At 40.0% G+C, this 23,605-nt stretch overlaps 1 protein-coding gene across 1 annotated transcript in view; it reads right to left on the bottom strand.

Annotated features, from left to right (window-relative positions):
• Window positions 1-23,605, bottom strand: part of AFF3 (AF4/FMR2 family, member 3) — a 345,281-nt gene that overhangs the window by 131,552 nt on the left and 190,124 nt on the right. Inside the window, exons 6-7 of the mRNA XM_010001439.1 lie at window positions 8,678-8,764; window positions 3,100-3,136 (exon numbers count right to left, since the gene is read on the bottom strand). Of these exons, the coding sequence (XP_009999741.1) occupies window positions 3,100-3,136; window positions 8,678-8,764 (124 nt within the window). The remainder of the gene's footprint in view (window positions 1-3,099; window positions 3,137-8,677; window positions 8,765-23,605) is intronic.

The raw sequence follows: 23,605 nt of genomic DNA, 5'->3' as shown, positions 1-23,605 counted from the left end.
GAGCATAAGTCCTGTGAGGAGAGAGAAAAGGGAATCTCTGTGATTTAGTCAAACTGGATATTAATGAATTACCCTACGGTAAGCATTTGCAGCTGCTTTTATACTAATTATCACTTAACATACTTCTGTGTGGATGAGGAGGTTAAAGCTTGTAGAGATGGTAGAAATGCTTCAGTCCAGCCTATCAAGAGTAGAAAATCTGGCCATTAATGCTTTATCAGTTCTTACCAACTTTATTCTCACTTCACTGTATCACGGAAATTTAAAAAAATGTGTATAGACTAAGCATAGTTGAATGTCACAGATATAGTACAGATAAAAATTTTGGGTAAGCATATGTAAAAGGGAATTAGCTGTCAGAACACCTTGCTTTTTTTGCACTCACTCTTGGCCAGACTAAGATTTGTTTTCCATTTTTCATGTAACCTGCCAAATGCATGCAGGTACCATCGTGGGAGGCTGGCATTTGCTGAATTGCTAAATCCTCTCTAGCTCTGGCTTCTCCATGTGAACCAATTTGTGTTGTCGTTCGTTTTTCTTAGTCTTTCAGGAATTGACAAAGAATACACTACCCACCTCGCCTCTTTTATGGGACTGCTGTTAGCATACTTAATTTCAGGTGTTAAGCATTGTGTATGTGTTCTGAAACAAGTGTGGACATACATGTGTGTCTGTGTTCGGGTGTGTGTGTGTGTGTGTGTGCATACACTTGCCTCCAGAAACACGGTGGAAACCACAAGTCCTCAGATCCTTATCCACAGAGCTGAGAACTCTTTGCTAGTTTCTGCCTCATCTCATCCAGTTCACTTCCTAACCTTCTTAGATACAAACAGATGAGACATGTCCAAATTTCTCCCACTTCAAAATAAATTTTAAATGACACTTTGTAGGATTTCCCTGTTGAATTGTGGGTGGCCAGAGAAGGAATTCTCTCCTCTGAGTAGGAATTTGGGTGAATCATTCAACGTAACCAGGCCAAGTTTCCCTTTATGAGTAACAGGTATAAATAGTATTTATTATGACAGTGCAGTACAACTTCAACCATTAGGGGGTTTTAAATGCTCTGATTTCCTTGTGAGGGAAGAATGAGAGAAATGCAAATGTTAGCTATGAGAAAGACAATGTTTGCAGCTGGAGAAAAGTCATTGCAAATGACAAGCTCGAGAGTCACTCCAAAGAAGACATGGTGCAGTGGAAAGTAACAGTTCATTTGGACTCCAAAGATGTGCATTTTGGATAAGACAGTTCACAGGCCATTAAGTTTCTCTCCCACATAGAGCTGTTTGTTAGCATTTCCTCACATCTGAATAGTTTTTTCCCCAGATTTCCTTTGCGTTTGATGTACAGGTCTGCTAAAGATCTGTGTCTGAAAATATCTTACATGATGTCTTATTCCAGGACCTTGACAGGAATCCTCACAGATACAGGTCTTTGAGGCAGTCACATTACCTCTGCAACCTTAGGAAAAGTGTCTGGGTATCTGACAGCAACCCTAGCTTTTGCCACCAATGAAGAAACTGTTTCTGCATGGGTTCAGCTGTTCTTTGTTTCCGCCAGGCAGCACCAAGTGCAGCTCCAGCCCAGCTGCAAACATATTCTGGTTTTGCTGTGTGGGATGAATGAGGAGATGAGAAGAAGCCGGCGGTATTGTGGTATGGGAGGGCAGATGGGGGACTTGGAAGGAAAGTGAGGTTGGAGATGATTGGAGTAAGGAGCAGAGGAAAGCTCTGAGGTAGGACAGACTCCTAATCCACAGGAAAGCAGATTTCATCAGATCTGTAGAACAACCTATTTTATTCAAGTGTTGAAAGAAGGGAATACTCAAATGAAACTACAGGAAATCTGGCCAAACACTGTGGCCTCTGATGTCACCGTGAAGCCCTCAGCTCAGCTGGTGTGCTTCTCATGCTTGTGACTCTGTGTGTGTTTGCGTAGCCCTCTCTATTATGGCCCTTTTGTGCTTCCTTCTCTCATTACTGCATTCATTATTTTCTGACAGAGCCTCATCCCCTTTGCCTCTTATTATTTCCTTAGTGCTGGGACTCGCAGCAATATCAAACCGATGCCAGCAATTAAGTGACACCACTGCGTGTTTCTTCACAACATTGTCTTCCACACGCCGACCTTTCCCCGGCAAAGAGCCACACTGTTTAATAGCCTACATCTCCCAGCCTTGTCTCTCTGGATGTCTTCTCCCCCACGCAGTGGGTGACCAGCCCCTTTCAAAGCCCTGCCTTCCAGCTCAGGGCATTTTTCATCTTCAGTCACAGCTCTATAATTTGCAAACAGGGCTCTGTGCTGGCTGACAGGTCAGGAAGCTAGCAAAATAGTTATTTTGGTTGAGATGATTTTATGTGGAGAGCAGGATAGGATCATGTATTTTTAATATGCAAGACAACATTAACAACAGTCAGAGGTGTCAGGGGAGAGGATTATTTTGTTTCGCAGAACAATTCAATCTTTCCTTCCAATACAGCTGCTAAGTTTTTTGCCACAACTAAATGTAATTAAAGTGCTGCTGATCTGTGCCACGATCTGTAAACTGGAGTCCACTGAAAAGCCCCAACCAGGAGCCATATAAGCACACATCCTTCCCCTGCCTGCACTGCTAGCCAAAAAACCCACGGCCATATGGTCTTTGAGCCATTATCTGGCGTTAGTTTGGCAGGATTTATGTAGCTTATTACTGTGCAGTAGCCACAAAATACATCATTGCCCGTGAAATGAAAATGGTAACAAGTCTTCCTGCAGAATTTTCTAGCAGTCTGGATCTGGCCATGCAACAAGGTCAGCTCTTTTTGGGCTTTCTAAAAAGAGCCACTCTTCTACCCTTTCAGCATCTCTCATCTACATAGTGAAACGGCCACAAGGAAATTATTTTTTTTTCCCTTTTCCCCCTGATCCCCCCACCCAAAGAGCTGATATTTTGATCGTCACTCCTCAGTTCAGCTCTCCATATTTGACCACAGCTGAGTAGTACCTGCTGAGGCTCCGCTGTCCTGGTCTACTAATGGTTTTGTGCTCTGTCAGTCACTTGTTTTTTCATAGTCACTATCATCCCCTCCACCTAATGCAGCCAGAAAATGTGTTGGTACTTACTTGCATTGTTGTGTCCTGTAGATCCCTGTTGTGACTCCTAGAGTAATAATAGAAAAAAAAGTACCTTGTGTTATTTTTATGGCAATTTTTAGCTACAATATTTGCTTGAACATTATTACCTTAACAAAACAAACAGCACTGTTAATTGTTCACTCAGTTTCAAAGTAATTTTCAATTAAAAGAATAAATCAATTTTTTTAAAAAAATCCATTAATTCTAAGACTTGTAAACTTACTTCACAACAACTCTCTAATGTTGCAAATCCTTGTATAAAGATTGTGATTCTCCTGCTCACTAATCAGTTATTGATCAGCCAAAACTCGTCTATTAACTTCTACAAGTTTAGATGAGAAGACAGAGAGAAGACCAATATTTTTTCATGGACCATTGGATTCCTGAGGTAGTAGCACAGATGGTCTTTCCTTTTCTCATATTGATACTGACAGTACCAAAGAGTGGAAATACTGACATTAGTCCTGGGTCCTCAAGATTACAAGGTTAGCCTTGTATCCCATCCACAATATCTATGAATATGGTGCAACAAATCAGATTTTTTTTTTCCCCCATGTGCAAGTGTTCACATATTTTGCTCACAGAATTTGTTTGCATTCACAAAAAAAAAACAAAAGAAGCCTATAAATAGAAGGAAATTGAAATATAAAGTATAACAAAAAGACATTTAAGGAAAAAAACCAAAGCACTTTGCTACAGATGACAGCAGGGAAGGTATCCTGTATGTAACTCTGCTTTCAAAAAATCCAGACACATAAAGAAATACCACCTCATATATATGCTGCAGTTACAACTGCAGTAAAGGCTGCCTGGAGAGGCCAGCTACCCACAGCAACACACATGGTTATTTTTGGCGAGGAACTGGGCTCTGGACCAGATCCCTGGTTCACAGAGGCTGAGGGCTGAGCCAAATGCAAAGGTCATCAAGAAAGAAACTGCAAGTGCCCAGAGAGCTCAAGGATGCTCTGACTTGGCCAAGCTGAGTGACTCAGTATCATGCCTAAGGGGCTGGGGGCCCCAAGAGTTTCTGGGAATCTTTAAATGGAGGTTGGCTGGACTGCAGGCACAGGGGTCGTGAGGACTCCGCTAATCAAATCCCCTTGGTCTGCAACATTGGCTCTGGAGCCCAGGCTCTCCAGACTGCATGGCTTTGATCTGTCATTATTATAATACACGTCTTCAACTCACTGCCATCCCACATACCTGAAATGCAAGACAACACACCTTCGGGCAAGCCCTAGTAGTTTCTACCTTTAACTGCAGTTTGAAAAGATCTGTACTGTGGTTTACATGCCAACAACAATTTCTCAATAATTTGAAATTGTCTACTTTTGACAAACTCTCTCGGCCTTGTAAATGCTTCTGATGAAGGATATTAAAGTCTGTTTTTCTTCTGGAGACTGAATATTATCTTAAGAGGTCAGGATCAGCTTGCAGGGGTGATGTAGTGACATGTACGCTTGAATTTTAATACTATTCTAGTAACCAACCAGGCTGGCCATGAAAATAGGCTGTTAGAGCATGTTCAGTTTCCAGAATAGTGAATTTATGTACCTATAACAGTTTTGTGGAATACAATGATTTTGACAGAAATATCCTAGGGTTTGTAAAACTGCTAAACAAGGACTTTGCTCAATCTTTTACGTTTTCATCAATGTCAGGAAGGATGCACCCTCCACTTTAACTGCCTAGCACAGCATCTTACTCTACACAGTCTCAAATTTGACATCAGGAAAACATATGAGCTCCAACATTCTCACTTCTCCTTTTAACTGATTTTTTAAAAGAAGTGTCCTTATTCTCAACAAATTATTCTTAATAGTAAAGACTAATAGAAAAAACTCACAGCAAAATAGAGAATGGTCCCACTGAGGTAGGAAAAAAATACACCTTTATGTAATTTAAAAACTAAAGGTGAAGCCTTCACTTTTGGAGACTTTTTCCTACTCCACTTCCTCCAGCTTAGTGAAAACAACAAGAAAGGAAAAAGTAAATAATAGAATCATAGAATGACTTAGGTTGGAAGGGACATTAAAGATCATTTAGTCTCACTAAACCAGGTTGCTTCAAGCCCCATCCGATCTGTCTCTGAAGACTTCCAGGCAGGGGGCATTGGCAGCTTCCCTAGGCAGAATGTGCCAGTGTCTCACCACCCTCACAATAAATGAATTGAGCATGTAAGGAATAACATCTCTATGATAACTTAGCTCTTGATGACAGTAATCACCCAATAGCTTTGCGACAAAACACCAGCTTTCCTGGAGTAGATAAATTAATTCTCAAATAACAAAATGATAGCTGATCCCATAATATCACATACAGAAAACTAGAAAGCAAACACCTGATCGAACTTTCAAGACATGAAATTGCAGTAAAAATGAAGAGAGCAAAGCAGGCAGCAGAATTAACAGCATTCCCCACCACAAGAGCAGAGAATTAATGTCTGAACGTGAAAGATCATTCGCACAAGCATCAATTGAGCTCTTATTTACCAAATTAAATTATTCATTTAAAGTTTATTTATTAAGTTGTTTTAAATAAAATTACAACCAAATAATGTCTGATCATTTATACATAACAAAGTGTGACAGAGATAGGAGAAAGTAAAGCACACACAGCTTGTCACATCACACACTGATTCAATTATCCTTAAGCTTTGAAAAAACAAGAAATAAAGAGACTGTCATTGCTTCTTCCTAGAAAATGCAAAGTGTACAAATTAATTCCACAGAGAAAGAAAATTCAAAGTTAAGGATGAAATATAACTTTATGCCCTCTATTGCACAAAGGACAGTCCTCTAAAGTGCTCTCACAGCAGCACTGGGCACTGGGGAAACCCACTGGGCAGTGCCACGTGTCAAACCTGACCTGTACTTTCCTTCCATTCTTGTGCAGTGATGCAGATCTCCTGTATTAATGAGGTCTGATTTTATATGCAGGTACAGCATATGCACATACATCTCCCCATCCACTCACCATATAGTTATACAAATGGACACATCCACATATGCAGTTTCAAATATGGAATTCTATCTGTGACACATAAACCTCAGTTATGTAGTATTACTGCTAGACTGATTGCAAAACCAGTCTAGCTACAGTTGCTGTGGCCTTTGCAACTTTAATAGCGTAATTAATAACTTCCAAGTTTCAAGCCGTCAGATCACTAATTACTTGAGTTGCAGGTTAAAAGCAGCTTGGCATGCATGGGAACTAATGATGCTGACACTCCATTTTTACAGACAGAAAAGGAAGCATGATTTGCATCCTTGCAACAGGGCGGGAGTCCTACAAGTTTCTCTTTTCTTCATTCCCAAAATGATGAGTGTCTTTACACTCGGGAACTGTCTTCTGTTAAAAAGGACTGCAGCCCACTTGCTTCTCTGGAGTTGCACTGGCTGGAAGAGGCATTGCAAATGAGCTGAACTGATCTCTCAACACAATCATAAGGATTGAAAATGTATTCATGGTACCATGCACTGCTTGGAACTAAGAGATGAAGCTGATGCCTTGAATAATAACCTTTTAGCCTCTTTCTGGCCCTGGCCATTACTTGACTGACAGGCCCATTTGTTTGAATAACGTGTGATCTACAAGAGTTGGTTGTAGTCCCTGGGTTCTAACAAGTTGGGACAGCTTCACAGCTTATGTGTGGGAAAGCTTCCTAGGAGTTATGGAGGCATCCCATATGAGATCCAATAAAGATTTTACACCATTCTTCATGAAAAGCAACAGCTAGCTCATTAATGTTTCAAAAACATTTGAAAAATTAGGAAACCATTTTTTGCACTTTGAAGCCTGAAAAACAGAAGCCTTCTAAAGTCTGTGACTATACAGATTAGAGGAAGTCATCCAAGTAGCTTTTAATTATTTTTAAATAGTTTTAAATAGAGATGGTGTCTAAAATTATCATGAGCTATGACCAGTCATGCAGGATTTTTCCAGGACTCCAGTGAATTTTGTTGGGTACCTCTTTCCCACCTCACACAAAGGACTTCAATGTCTGACTACCCACACCACCCAGGCCACAAGAGAGTTGTGATGTTATTATATGTACAAAAGGATGCTTATATATTATTAGATGAAATCTCACCCACCCTAAGATTAAATAAAATGGAAATTCTACTTTGGCAATAGAAAAGGAAACCACATAGGAAAGGCTCTTTAAAAATTAATGGTAGATCTCTCAAACAGCTCTGCAGTTCAACCTATTAGAGTATTTCACAGAGAGATGGATGAACAGGCAGAGAGAAGATGAGCAAGTCAACATCAACCATTATTCATGTATCTTTGCCCTGTGGTCTGTGGTTCTCCTTTCTCTGCATCTACCACAATACAGTTATCCGTGAGGAAGCACATTCCTGAGGGCTACATGGATACTCTGGTAGGTGCATACCTTGCCCGTGCACTTCTGCACAGGTACCACCTACTTGTAAGCTGCTGATCCATCTGTCTCCTATGGGTCTTATTCTTACTTAGAAGCCTCCAGCCTGCCTACCATCTTCAGTCAGCTGTCTGCCTTCAACAAGCAAACAGACAGTGAGTTATTTCCTTCTTTTTCTTTCATAACATGCCAGAGATGTTTTGGTTTACACCCCTGGTACTTCAGAATCATGACAGTCTCATTTACAGAAAAGCTGTTTTACTGTAGGCAAATCTTGAAGGTTTCTTGGCTTTGTGGTTATAATTATTCTGTGCACTAGATTTTGCAGAATGGACTTAAAAGTTAGTAAGGGAACTTGCTTTAACACAAAAAAGGCTATAAACAGCATCAATACTATCTTTCAAGCTTGAAGACTTCATGAAATTCACTTGTGGCTTATAAACAGTATATGGTGATACAACATGAAATTGAGCATAGGATAGTTGACTTCATTCTGTCCTGACTTTACAGCTGATCCTCCCTGGGATACATGCACAATAGTGGACCTGGTTTCAAAGGACCACCAGCAGGACCTTGGTGTCTTGGGGGACCAACTAATTCCCTGACAAATACGTCTGTGGAGCCGCTGCCATCGCAGCTCTGAGCTGCCTGCCTATCCAGCAAAGCTGCCCCCAAAGCCAGGTTGGGGACATGGTATGTAGGCCCACTCCTCAGCCCCTGACTGGAAAGGCTAGCAAAGGCCAGGTGGGCCAGAAAAGCCCACCTCAGACCTCAGTGGTTTCAACAAAAATCTTGGCTAGCAAATCCACATGGAGCAGGAGCAATGGATGGAAGCAGGAGGTTCTTGAGTCGCAGCAGCTGTATGGGCCCTGTGACACCAGTCAGGAGCTTCAAGCAGGTGCCTGCAGAAGGCACCACATCTGAACGCCCCGCCTGAGGTTTAACTTCGCAGTGAGGAACCCCCGATCCACACACACCAGGATAAGTGCAAAACAAGCAAACATGACTGTGCAGCCCTGCAGAGGCCGTAAGCAGGGAAAAGGCAGGGGATACAGGCACACGCCTGGAGAAGGTCATAAGCACAGTGTCAGCTTCAGCCCACAGCCCTCACGTGTGAACTCAGGGCTCATGCAGGACATACTTTGAGGTGCAGGAGGTTCTACATGATGTTGCCTGTCTTACCTTGTTTGGGAAGGGAAACTTGCTTTGTTCTGCCTTTCCTGGTGTATGAATAGCTGACAGTGGTGGAGGCCATGAATGGGTCATCTCCTGAAAAACAATATTGTACAGCAAACTGCATTTAGAAAGTCAATGGAATAGGAGACAGTAATAGTGTATCAATAGGAAGAATGCCTGGGTAGTGGTGTATTTGTTACTACAGGTACTAGGAAATGTCCAGTTTACATATAATCTAGACAATACATGAGCTACATTGATTTTTATCACAGACTCTTAACAGCAATTCTTAAGTACCTTTTTATTTTCCTGAATACTTAGTGCATCTTAAATGCAAGAAGTTTGATTTTTCTGACAACCTGCAACCGCATTTTAATAATGTAATGTATTATGGCTGATCAGAATAACAGGAGAAATTTTTTTTGGTAATATGAAACAAAAAAATTTCAGTGCATAATCAAGTAATGGGGTACACACTATGGACTAATCATGAAACAGATTTCAAAGACAAGGTCAGAATGTTAAATGCTTAACTCTAGCTCAATCGTTAATTCCTAAATTGCCTTTGTCATTGTAAAGGAGTTGAATGAGCTCCTAATTGCTACATAGGTAGCGCAACCTGATTTCTATTCACTTGTACTTTTCATAGCTTTGTGTAGGAGATAGATAGTTCTGTAAACATTCAAGCCTGAATGAGTTGGTCTCCAAAGTAAGCCTGTTTTTGGGCAGGTGTAAATTAAACACTTCAGACAAGGTTCCTTGAGAGAGAAGCTTCATATTCCTCTCTAGTGCAGGCTGTTAAAGGATGGACATGTTTTTTGACATGCTCAGCACTGACAGCCATAATATTTGGTACACAGTAACTTAACGGAATTAATATGAGAAGTAACATGGAGCATGACAACCCTGAAGAGTCAGTCCGTAAGTTTCAAGAGTTGAAGTGCAAATAACATCCTGCCTAAGCAGGGGGCTCTCTGACACTATCAAGAGTTTGCCTGGTAGATGCTTTGCTGGGTTTTGATACCATTAGCTGGCTGTGGAATTGTTCTCAGTGGTATTCCAAGGAGTCGTGCTGAGATCCACGATCAGTCCCAAAATAATACTGGCATTATATCTCCATGACTCATTCACTTTTAAAGAGAAAAGAAAATGTTCTTGTTTGAAAAAAGGTGGGGGTGAGTCTCTTGCCCATCCTTCATTAGTGCTGATGGAAGTACTTCGTGACCCAGCACGGACTGAGCTGGGACATTTTTTACACAGAGGAAAGTCTCTGGCTGTTCTGCCAATGATCATACCTTTCAACATAGTTTATTAGTAATAAATGTCACCTTTAAAGCATTCTTGATAAACAGTTTACTTCTAATAAAAACTACTTTATTTTATTTTATTTGAGGCTAAAAAGTTTAAAGATTTATTCCACTTCTGTAATCTATGTGTGTGCCTCCAATCAGAGCATCATCTGGTTTGCAGTTTCAGTATCAGAATTGCTCTGCTTTTCAGCTTTTTGAGACAGATTGTTCATCTTATGACTTCCTTATCTGATAAATGTCAGCAATAGCTGTATATAGGAATTTTGATATACAGTAAGTTCTTTAAACTCAGGCAACAAAAAACACAGGCAAGTAGATTGCCATTTGCTGTAAGTACCTGGCACATGTGCTTGTTTTAAAAAAATTAAGGAATTACATCTTTAGAAATACTACAACAGTTGGAGTTTATGACAATAATTGATGAAGAGAAGATTTGCAGTGTGGACATTTAATCTGAAGGCTCTGATCTAAAAAAGTACTGCTCTCTCACCTGCTTTTCTCTCCTTTTCCCTTACAGGGCCATTTACTTACTTTCTAGAAAATGGGACGTTGTGCATACAGACTAAAGGTGTTTCTTCTGGTAAAACTCCATTGTCAAAGTGTTTTTCACTACAAGTTGAGGTCCTGAACTCAAAAGTGCTGATAGGAATGAACTATGTGTCCCTTTCTTCTGAAGGGCAATGCTTTACATCACCTCTGTCAATTGAAGAATTGGGGCAACCAGACTGGGATTGTTTGGTGGCTTTGACCTAAACTTACCCTACTTGTGAAATACTCAATTCAGTTCTTACGATTTCCATTTGCCCAAGAAGCAGTTCCTTTAGGTTGTACAGTGGCTGACCCCCACTGTCACCTTCAGGGGAACATCTTCTGAGAAGTCTGCTATATGCCATGCAGAAACCTATCTGTTACAGCAGCAGAGCTCTTCCCTCCCACCTTGCCTGCTCAAGTCTGACAATGATACTTTCATCCAGGGAAAGGATCAGAAGGCTAATTAAAAATAAGGGTGACCTTTTTTTTTTGACATGTCACAATCTTTCATTTCTTCTTTTCCCCAAGATTATTTCTCATCCACACTTCAATGGAAAAGACCATTAATGGTCTTTTTTTTTTTTTTTTTTTTTTTCCTGGCTAGCTTCTCTTCTCTCTTTTTACTTTGAGTTGTGGTATATAATAAAGCTTTCTACATAATTTCAATTTTACATAACCTTTTCTGACACAAAGATTTAGGAAGACCACTGATATTTGCCAGGGTCAATAATTGCCATTATCATTAGTATCTGAATGTGAATTTACTAGGATAATATTTTGAGTTGTAATCTTATGGTGCATTTGTCACTATGCTTTGGAATTCAGACAATTATAAAATGAAATCAAGTTAGAAAAAAATAAATCAGAGAACATGAACAATATTCCAAACTATAGGTTGTCTTCACTGAGGAATGGTAAGATTTAAATGCAGTAAATACTTTTTAAAAAAAGAAACATTAAACTATGTGCACAATCTCCTGGCTGCCAAGAACAGAATCTCAAAAATCAGGAGAAAAGATATAGGTGCCCAACAAGCACCAACACTTTGCAAGGTCACGCAGAAACAAATCCTGAGTATGTCCCTGTGCACCAAATCTCGTGATTTTAGATGCTGTCTGAAGATATTTGAGACAGATGAAAAGCACTAGCAGTGACATATGATTATATCAAGACCCTTTTTTAGTACATGGTGTGAAATGTTTGGAATGTAAGCCCAAGAGGCAACTATCTAACTAAATAGAAATGACTGAGCTTTTATTGTTAAAATAAACTTTTGTGCACAGCTTCTCTTTTCCGCTCAGCTGCGGAACTTGCCTGTCTTTGGAGTTTGGGATTGGCAGCATTGGCATAAATCACCCACTGGACTGAAAACAAAGTTTCAAATGGATCGCTGAAAACTTAAATGTACTTAAGATCCTCTGCACCTTCATGTTGTTGTTAGAAAACTGATTGATATCAATGATTTTTGAAATCAGAAAGAGAAGAATGCAGGGATTTTTAGCATAAATTGAGCAAAAAACAAGTGCCTGAAATGCCTTGCACCAGAAAATGTTCCAGCCACTACAAGATAATAGTCTAATTTACAACTGATTTATCCAGATTTATTAAGTTAACCTTAAAGTTCTGAACAATGTTAAGTAAAGGAGGTACTAAGAAGCCATATGTGGTCCAGAAGCAGGGAAAACAAAAATTTCTGGATCAAAAAAAGGACTGGACAGGACTGCTTAAAAATTAATGTGGACAAGCACATGTACCCAGCTGCAGAACAGCTTGTCTGAGATGGCAGCAACTGCCCTCCTCCTCGTTTGGCCAGATGCACAAAACCAAGGGGTGGCTCTGAGACCCTCTCTGTTTTTTTTAACACACGTTTCTCCTTGTGAGGGTTCCCTCCATGGTGTTTTGAAGTGACATCTACTTGGTGGTGGCAGTGGCACATCTCGGTCACGTGTGTAGAGCTGCAATAAGGTCGCTCTACAACCGTGCTTGTCTCCACCTGTAGTAAATCAGTTTTCAGCGGTTATAAATAAATGTCCAGTTTTACAAGCTATAAAAGTCCAAGTCTAGTTAATCTTGGTCAACATGCCAACTTGGCTTTTCTTCTTACTGAAGGGAAAGCCTTCAAATAAAGAAATCTATAGTTTTGTATATCCTTGCTCCAAATTCAATTTCTGCAGCAACAATTAAGTAATGAGACATTTCCTGTGGATTAATGACTGCTTGGAAGTATTTTATTTAGGACTTTTAACCCTAGCTTGTAGGCAATTTTTCAGGAAAAGTACCATGCAGTGGTAAATAATAGTATTCGTTCTAGACTTAAGGCAATGCTATTTATCTAATGCCATCAATCTTGCTGTGTGACAAATGATAACAGGAATGGTTGAACTGATTCAGAAAAATTGTAATTAATAAAAAGTAGGGAGACCAGTATAATTTAAAGTCTAGCCTCATGTATTACCTTGCTGTTCAGTTGCTGCCAAAACCAGAACTTATCATCAGGCCATTAAAAAAATTGACTGTTTAATCGTCCTCTTTGCTTGTGCTCACCCAGCCAATTTTTTGATTCATAATATTTTGTCTCTCCACTGATGATGATTTAAGAAATGTTTGTAGCATCTCATAAAGGACCCTGTCAAACACCTTTTGAAAATTATTTTAGCTGGCTCAACTTCATCCACTGCTCTACTAACGTATCACAGGAATTACAGGAGATTGGTGAGACACAATTTTCCTTTGCAAATGCTCTGCTGGTTAGCTCACAGGGGACCACAAAGGCTCTCTCTTTAAAGCTGCCTACACTAAAATGCAGATTTTAGGGAAGCCTCAGATATATTTATTCAGCTGGAAGTCAAGGCAACATAAAGCTAACACAGAGCTTTCCAAGACCCTTTAGAAAGTGATCACAGGACACAGTTTGAGAACCTCTAATCCACTCACTCTCCTGTCTTCATAAAATAGACTATTTTTTTTATAACACAGAAGACTCTCTCTTTAACTGCTGTCAGTTGGCAAAGATCCCTTTCAGTTCAGTGAAGCTACACTGCCACTAGCTGACAACATGGCTACGATTCTAGTGTCAAATATCTAAAATAAAGAGTTTGACACTGAAACTTTTGGAGACTATGCTGAAGCTGACAGCATTTCACTCAGGTAAGGTTCCCATGATGTGATTTTTTTTAAATTGGTTTCCCTAGTGTCTGTTATTGCTGCAACTTTTCTAACCGAACTTCAAATATACATCCATAAAATAAAATGATACAGCTGTTTCCTCTTGTTTCTTTATGATGTTGCTTATCCAATCTACATCTGCTTAACTCCTTTTCCTCATAAGCCCTGTAGTTTCCTTTGAGCACTTGATAATTTTCCTCTTTCCACTTGAGCATCCTTTATTTTATCATTATCCTTTTGGTAACGTTATTCAGAACCACTACCACCCAACGCAACCTTGCCATTTTCCATCTTCTGTTGTTTCCTGTTTTACTTCCTTTCCATACACTTATGTGGGCAGGTTTGAGTCTGTAGTTAATATTTATGTCAAGTATGATGCAAAATGCTTTCTAAACTGAAGATAAGTGACAAGTGTTTCACCCACCCACTAACTGAAGGAAGAAATAAAGGAACCACTACGAGCTCCCTGTCATGGAGCTGAAATAGCTGAAAGGACCTCACTTACACCAAGCTGTGTGCCAGTTCAACACTGAACCTCAGTCAGCAGTTCTTCTGTTTCCCCTACCCCTGCTGAAAGGATTTCAAGGATTCAGTTTTTTCACAGCAATCTGCTGCAAAACACATTCTGCCACATTTCCTCTTTGGCTCTAGTCCCAAGACCCTTCAAGTACCTTGATGCTGTCAGAAAAATGAATTCCTTTCAATAGGCTTCATTGGTAGAACATTCAAAGACATATGACAGTCTGGGGAAGAGTCACTGTCATGGAAATTTTTTGTTCTAAGGAAGGAAACAGAGGTAATTGTGTAGCTTGCAATTGTTTCATTTGTGCTGTGCCTGGTTCTTCAGACCCGTGGGGATGGGCATCAGTTGAAACTGTGTGATAAAAACAGAACTCTGTGTGTGTGTGTGTGTCTGTGTGTGTCTGTGTGTGTGTGCATACACGTCTGTGGGCTGAGGAGAAATTAGGTCCTTGGAAAGGGAGAAGGTCAGAGATTTTGCAGACTGCAGCATTAAAGAATGTGTTCAGCATTAAATGACCAGATGTTCGGTACCTACAGAAATAAACCATTCCAAATCATGAACATTTGCAACGTGATCTGTGGATCAATTCACTCTACAGCAAACCACAAATGCCACTGTGGTAAGCTTCTATTTGGAATATGTTATCTCTGCTTTAGTGGAACCATCCTGCAAATAGCATCCAACATTGTCAAGGTTCAACAATCTCAGACAGATAAATGTAAAAGAAGGTTACTGCTGCTTATTTATCAAACTGACTTATTTAGGTCCTTCATTGTATGATTACAATTCTTTAACAAGGAGTCTCGCAATTTTTATTCACTTTTGGAGGACCAAATGAGCCTATATGCTCAGAATAAGCTATGGATACCCAAGAGAAGTGTGGTTTGATTCTAAGAGAAAGCATTAACTAGGGTATAACCTATCCCAAGCTCTACTCATATCAGAGTTTAAGACAGGAAGATTTATCTCTAATTATGAAGAAAGGAAGAACGTTTGCCTTTACAGGTAAATCACAAAATTAGAGAGATTCTTGAAAAACTTTTCAATTTTCTTCACTGAAATGAAAAAAAAACATGAACAAAATTTCTCCTTTAGTCACAGTGATGAATACCTGTTCTTAGTTAAGATGCTATGTTTTTAGATGAATGCATTGGGCCATATTATGATATGACAAACTGTCTGAAAACCAGCCTTGCCTGGGCAAGCTGAGATGATGTGGTTAATCAAGGTACAATCTTTATTAGTGCATTAACCTCCTGCACCCAAGGACTGTGGATTCTAATTCCTGAATTGCCATGCAAGACTGATGCAGCTAGTTTTCTGGTCTCAGTTGGCAGCAAGCTAACGTAAGTGGCTAATGAAGATGAATAGCTGCCCCTTGGGAGTGGGGGGAGGAGAAAGGAAGGAAAAGACCTAGGATACTTCAAGGTCCAGATTTCTGCATGATTTCAGATACTAATGAAAGAGGATCCATAATCGACATTTTCAGAGGTTGTAATGAGCATGTTAATTCTGCAATCTGCTAACAAATCAAGGGTACTGGCCTCAGGATTGCTCAGGAAACATTTCAAGAAGTTAAAACAAAAGCTATTGAAAATGAAGACCAGGACACTGGTCAGGGTCTTACCCTGTTTTTGGTGGATGTTTGTATTAATATGCCCAAAGAAGCAGACAAAAAATGCCCCAAACCAAAAACCAGGCACATTTACTAAGGAAGACATTTGAAGTTTGGAGAAGACAAAAATACCATCATGGTAAACATTTAGCAATACTGAAATACCTTTGTCACAAATGCATGTAATGTTCTAATATAAACATCCCTTTATTTCAGACAAAAATACACTGCTATATGTAAGGAGGTCATCAAAACAAGATTTGTGGAGGAAAAAATCTAGGTTTTTTGAAACTAGACAGATTCTTCAAATTTCTTATTTTGTGTGAGGCAGGAAGCTTTCTAAAAGGCACATCAGTGGTCCTGGTTCACCCCCTGGACAGAAGGTGAAATAGCAGGTTAATGATTTGGCCTAATTTGTTCTTAGTTCCAGTGTTTCATACACCTGAAGCCAGTTCAAGAGGACTTGGGGTACCAGGAAGACTTATACATTTCCTGGGAATGCAAGTGCTTGTACAAGGAGAGCTTTCGTGCATCTAAAGTGGAGATTCACCACTGGGTATGAATTGATAATTTTAGCTCAGCTTGTTCGGCCAACTGATGGAGTATCTCATGCTTCAAGACCTTATGGGTAACACCACAGGGCATGTGTGCTCTGTGCACAAGTGTCAGACAGACATCACATGAAGGGAATACCTTGTGCTCTGGGTTAAGGTTTAAGGTGCCATCAGAATGCCTTTTGGCTAACGTACCTGAGGAGGCTGCCAACCATAACTAGAAGAAATAAATCTTCAATTCTGTGCTACTGCAGCCAACTTCTTGGTCAGTGTAAAAAGAGTAGAGAGAGTAAGAAAAGACCACAGAAAGAAAAAAGTCAGAATTAAAGATTTAGAAATTAAATTGCTGACAAAAGTAGCTCTATAAAGCATAGCTCCAAGAGATTTTGCACTTGTGGTTTCTTAATGACATTAGATGAAATGTGCTCCATTTAAGGTGAAAATTACACCAGGCTGGGACCAGACTGTGGAACTGAGCATCAAGGCAGGGGATCTCCTTCCCTTTTCCCTGCTGTAGCACAGAGAAGTTCTGCAAGGGAAAGCGGCCTGTAAATCCTTCCTGAACAGCCTTGCATGGATGTGGCTGACTGCAATTAGCAAATGATGTTGTTTATGATGCTCTGACAACTTGGGGAATCTATTCATATACAAGTCATTTATTCTGAATGAGATTAAGAAATCAGTGTAGCACTGCGTGCTTCAGCGTATGTGAATTCAACCATCTGTTCTCACGGCTGAATCGTGTACCTCCCAGATCTGAATTGACAGGAAGATGTTAAATCTTGATGGTTCATATACTATAAGGAGCACGGTGGCACAACGTGATGGCTGAAGGCAGCAAAGACCAGTCCAGCCCTGACTATAGAGGTGTACAGAGCTGAACACAGACAAACTCATGTCCACAAATGAAGAACACCATGTATTCTTGGTAGAGTGTGACATTTGACCTAGAAACGTGTTAGAAATCATCAGAGGACAAACAACTGAAAATAATCTCCCAACATTTCCATCGTTGTGCATTTGAAATTGGAGAAGTAAATAGCTCAATGGAATTGGTGAGGCGAGTGCCGGAGTAGCCTATTTCTTTGTCCACATCTCTTTAAAAATGCTGGAAATTTTGAGAAGGTGAAAAAAGGAACAAAAAAAGAACAACAGATACTTAGAGAGATCAGCCCTGTTAGACTAAGAGGTACTATGTTTGCTCTCCCTAAGCACCTTCATAGGAGAAAAACCCCTGTAACATGACTTTTAGAAAACTTATTTGTAGCCAACTCTCAAGTGTCTCAAGGTAAAAGGTAGAACCTCTACTGAAAACCTTCAACAGGATTCACAAGAGATGACTAAAAAAACATCATGGTTGTTCATGCTTAACAGAAGTTCACGTATACAAATTTTCCAAATAGGTCTCAGTAGAGAATGTTGTCAGTTCACAATAGAATAGAATAAATGAAAACCACTTGTATCATGAGCCAATAGACAGAAGGACAAAAAGGCAAACTGAAATTAGGAAAAAAAGAACAACTTCTCATGAGCGGGGGACTCACTGCTGGGATGCAGTGCTATGGAAATGCCCTTCTTCATCTCTTGAAGTGTTAAGATCAAAAAAAGTATGCTTTTGGAATTATATTCCTCAGTTATATATAAGATAATGGACTCAAAACAAGGAAGACTGGCTGAAATTATCTGCCTGTTACACAAGTCAGAACCCCACTCAGACTGGGTGAAAGAATGCACCATTCAGACTCACATATAAAATGTACCAAAGTGGTATTCTTGTTTTTTAATCTGGAGCTCCTTTTTTTCAATCCATCAAAATCCTCACCATGTATGGCTCTCAATACAGGTTTTATAAACCAAGAAAACGTGAACCTTTTTTTATGCATGTGTGAATGCTTGGCACCTCTCAATACAGGTTTTATAAACCAAGAAAACATGTGAACCTTTTTTTTATGCATGTGTGAATGCTTGGCATTGACCTCAAAAGCAGTGATTAAGAGACAGGCATGTTCCATTGTGTTTTACAAAAGATAGAAACAGAAGTTTGTTTCTTCCTTATGTATCAGTAATCTATCATCTGTAGTTGTCCCCTGCTGCTTTTGGTTGTCTAAGGTCCTGGTGCATCACAATTAACCTTGGGGATATAACAAAGAGGTCAACACAATAAGGGCATCTGCCTGATGCTTTTGCTATAGTCAATGGAAAAGATAAAGACAGAAAAATGGAGCATATCAGCAGACCTAAGATCTGGAGCATCCTCCAGATGTGGTTTTCTATAGTGCCTAGAGATGGAGTCCACGTTGCTGTACTTGGTCTTGAAATGCCTCAGACCAGAGTGACATGTGTGTGTCTCTAAATCTGATCTCGTGCTCCTTGGAGCCAAGATTTATTTCTTACATGTTTGTGTGGCACCTGGCATGGTGATTTTGGTCAAGTGCTGCACCTCTGTACTTACTACAATAATAGATAAAAGTTGAGGGAGAATTCAGAGAATACTTCCTGGAGGAGCTATCATTTCAGCTAGGCAGCTCTGACACTTTTTCTTAGACCATCTCTTGGGTTATGTCTCCCTCTCTAAATCTGAGACCATTACCACATTTCTGTACCTTGACCATCTCCATAACAGGGTAAGAGTCAATCATGTAAGGCTCCTCTTCCCTATGCTGTGTTTCTTGTAAACATAAGAACTCCATGTGACCTTTCAATACCTTCACATTAAGGAGACATAGCTGTTCTGGAAAGGTCATCTGTGATCACCTAAAAGGTTTTCCTTATATACATTAACAATTCCGTATTAGGTTTTCCAGTTTTAATATTGTGGCTAGTGAGAAGGTTAGCTGGCTATCTTTTTCTTCTCACATGTGGATTCTGCCAGGAATTGCACCTGGATGGCAAAGGAGAGCAATGGTGCTCCCCATCAAGTGCCCTGCCTCAATCCCTGGAGTTGGGATCAGAGTGTGTAGAACACTATTCCAAGCAGGTCTGTGTAGGCACAGTCACTAACCAGCGTGGCTCTTTGCCTCCTGTTGTCTTCCATAACATGCATTGCCTTCTTCCCTTGGTAGATGTAGAGGAAAGACAGTCTCCATACTACCAACCTCCCACCCTGGGGCCTGGGAAATAAGCCCTGATCAGAAGCAACAGTCAGGTGTAAACATCCTTATTCTTCCTCCAGGGCTTCCTAGGCAAACAACCCAGATTCCCTGGAAGAATCAGCCACCGATGCAGGAAAAAAATCCAGTGAGGTGGCAGAGTGGGGCCTGATGCTAGAGCCAGAGGCTGGTGGGCCTGCTCCAAGTCTCTTTGTGATGCAAAAGACTGGCCAGATCCTGCTGCACTTCAAAAAGAGAGCTAATAGGAGGCTGGAAGTTTCATTATTGAGAGCAGAGGCAAAATTAAAATCTGGAAAGTTGATAAGACCTAAGTCCTGCTGCTATGTTCCAGTCTTTGCGTGGCTTATTGAAGCAACAGCAGATAATCAGGGCTTTTTGCATCACAGTAGAGGTTTTGGTAAGCAGGGCACACTGGGATCCTGTAAATAATCATTTTTATCTGTTTCACAGAGTCAAAGCAACAAATCAGCAGGTACAAACAAACTGTTTTTTACATCAATCTGCAGGCTGTTTGAGATGTTTAGGAGAGAAGCTCTGTGATGGAGCTAATCAGAGGGTGAGCATACAGGGCATTGCCCCTGCTTGCAGAGCTGGCAGAATCACAGTCTCTGCACTTTGGAGGCTTCTGGTGTAGAAAAATGCCAAGCTTGCCAACAGCACAGCTCTTCTGGGAACCCTTGCAAGGGCATTATGCACAGGCACTCAGGCTGCTGCTGCTCACCATCTTCTTGGGAGTCAGTGCCAGCTGCACAAACCAACACTTGCCATTTCTCCCCACTACATGGGGTGGCCTTTGAAAAGCTGTTGGAGGCAGGGAGTGTCCCTTTGTTTGTCCCAGCTGTCCTTAGGAAATCTGGCATTTCTTGTTGAAATTGATTTTAAGTTGCACTTCTCTCTAGTTGCAAATACACCCATAGAGCAGTGAAGAAGACTGTTGTTTAGCTGAGCAATTTACTCTTATCTAGTATTTATATTAAGTGGGTTCTTCAAAGCCATCATTGTCTCAAGCTCTGTCTGCTTTAAGCCCTGAAACTTATTGTACACATGGACTTTCATTTGCAAGGTATTCTGCAAACTTGAAGTAGGCATCCCAGAACCCTTGTACTCTCTGGGAATACCGTACTAATATTATGAGGCAAAACACACAAAGCTGGAATTAAGGTTAAAGGAATCTTGAGTCAGAAAATAACTTAAGAAAATCTCTGTCCTGGCACAAATGGTACTGAGGTTGAGAATGCCATTCTGTGACTCCACTGGATAAAAATAGTAGAAGGTATGGAAAATATACACTGAAGATTTAACTCTGCTCCTAAAGCATGTGTTCTGGCTTCATCCATTACACTGTTTATTTCATTAAGAAGCAGAGTACCACTCATATCTTATTCCTTATTGTAGGCATTGTTTGCATAAGAAATTTGCATCTATTAAAAAAATATTTAAACACTTTAAGTAACACAAAATACATTATCTAAATCGGTTAAAGCTGAATTAAATGAATGGAAGGACTACTAAACAGATCTTTGAATAAGTTCGTAAGTAGACTAGTTATGAAACAATTAAGTTTGAACTGATGGAACACCCATAAGCCCAGAAAGCCTACACAGACTCGTGTATCATGCTGCCTCACCATTTCTAGGTATTCCCTGATGATGCAGTGCCAGGCTCTCAGTACAAAGACAGCTTGGTTTTACAGCTAGAATGTTATGAAAAATGATGCTAACAAAAGTTTTTACAACTCTCTAAAACATTGCTCAAGATGTTTGCCAGCAAACAGCAGGTGATTATGAAATTATAGGCTGCATCGTGACAGAGGCATGCAAGGAAGTAAGATGGTTACAAATGCTTGTTTATTTTTGAGCTCTTAACTACACATGATTTACTCACCCACTTTACAGCAAAGTTAACATTCCTTTGCTGTCATTTAAAAAAAAATGAAGGATGTTTATATTTTCCTTTTTTTTTTTTTTTTTTTTTTACCTCATAGAAATCATTTGGAAAAATTAAAGTAATACATAAAGGAAAAGGAAACAGGACACATCACTGCCACCTTTTAATTATATTCCCTGCTCTTTAGAGGGCAGGGAATCAGGAACAGCTGCCTTAGCATTGGAAATTTAAAATATTAAAAGTCACAAGAGGTTGTTTTAGGGTAGCAAATATCAATTTCTGTTGATTTCTCTTCATAAGAACCATCAAACTGCAATTCACTACACTAAGAAGGTCTACACAATGTTTACATATCAATTAATTCTCATTTAAGCTACACAGGGAAGGATTTCACCCCTATTGATTAAAGGTAGTCCTCTAGGTAATTTCCTTTTTTTACTTTAAAGAAGTTTCTTACTAAAACAAGCATTGGATACACCTTTCAAAGCTTTAGTGTACATAGAATCCCATCAGAAGAAAGGTCAGAACACAGAATCACTGCATGGTTTGGGTCAGAAGGGACCTATAAAGCTCATCTAGTCCAACCCACTGCAGTGAGCAGGGATATCTTCAAGTATATTAGTTTGCTCAAAGCCCCATCCAATCTGACTTTGAATGTTTCCAGGGATGGGGCATCTACCACCTCTCTGGGCAACCTGTTCCAGTGTCTAACCACCCTCATTGTAACAAAATTCTTCCTTACATAGTGTAAACTTCCCCTCTTTCAGTTTAAAAACATTACCTCTTGTCCTGTCATAACAGGCTTTGCTAAAAGGTTTGTCCCCGTCTTTGGCCTCTTTAAGTGTTGAAAGGCTGCAATAAAGTCTCCCTGGAGCCTTCTCTTCTCCAGGCTGAACAACCTCAGTTCTCAGCTTGTCCTCACAGGAGAGGTGCTCCAGCCCTCTGATCATCTTTGTGGTCCTCCTCTGGACCTGCTCCAACAGGGCTTTTTTCTCTATCAGCAATAAAGGCGTAAATAAGGAATACCCTCAAAATAAAGTGGCCACAGTTGGAGAGTATTACAATGGTAAAAGAGTACTGGAATCATGAACATTTCATGCTTTTTGTGTGAGAAAAATGGAATTCTGGAATTATGCCAGGAGGTTTAAAATAATCTGCATGGGCAAGGCAATGACATCCAACTGCTCTTACGCTGAGAGAAGAAACAGTGATCTAGAGGTGGCTCAACTAATGCAACTCTGTGTTCAGAATACTACAATAAGGAACAAACATCTGTGGCAGAAACTTGGTCCATCCCTAGATCTGAGTTATTTCAACCAAGGGAACTCTGGCTACAAAAAGGCAAAGCAGAATGGCCTGCCAGGGGGTTTGCTGATTATTTAGCAAATCAAAACACTCAGGATATCTGTGCGCAAGACAGACTGAAGTTTTAAGACAGAGTATGTTATAAAGTGAGATGAGAAAAGATAAAAACTGTACTTTCAAATTAATCCTTTAATGGCAACTAGCAGTAAAGGTTTTAGTAGAGTCTGTTCGGTTTTACTGATATGTTCAATGCACTGAATCCCGCTCCATATTTTAGCCTTGGTGCCTAGATTCACATTGCCATTGGTTTCTGATGCTTAATCTCATTACTACAGCTATTTGTATTGATATACCCAATAAGGTTACTAATACTACCTTAGCTAAGTGTTATTTATTGTATCTGTATATACAACAATATTAACACAGTCAAGCATCAGCATCAGCACTTGAGGGCACCATTAAATGCACCCAGTGTTCAGTGAGAGATTTAATGATGGATTTAATAGTATTAAATAGGAAAAAATGCCCTTGGCCTTTACATTCTCATTTAAAAACATATAAAAGAGTAGTAATTTAGGCAGTTATACTTCTTTCAAAGAGTTTCCTTTAAATCATACTCAGCAATATGAGATCAACTGTACTTTGGCTGTTATTGTACCTTGACCAAAGACAGCAGCCCCTGGTCTATCAGAATTACAAAACTGTTGGCAAATTCAGCTCAAGTTCATATCTAAAATATGAGTAAGCTTACTGCCAAAACAGTGAAAACAAAGATTGGTGGAAAATTAGCACTATGATACCGGCTCTGAGCTACATGACAGCCTTCTGTTAGTAACAAATGTAAACAGGGCTGTGAAATAACTGGACGTTAGGTTATATGCTGATCTTTTTCGTGGGATATAAATAGATTGGGGGGGGGGGGGTGGCTTGTTTG

Source organism: Chaetura pelagica, unplaced genomic scaffold, assembly GCF_000747805.2.
Source record: "Chaetura pelagica isolate M959 unplaced genomic scaffold, ChaPel_1.0 scaffold377, whole genome shotgun sequence".
Taxonomy (NCBI): Eukaryota; Metazoa; Chordata; class Aves; order Apodiformes; family Apodidae; genus Chaetura; species Chaetura pelagica.
This window is presented reverse-complemented; position numbering and strand designations above follow the sequence as displayed.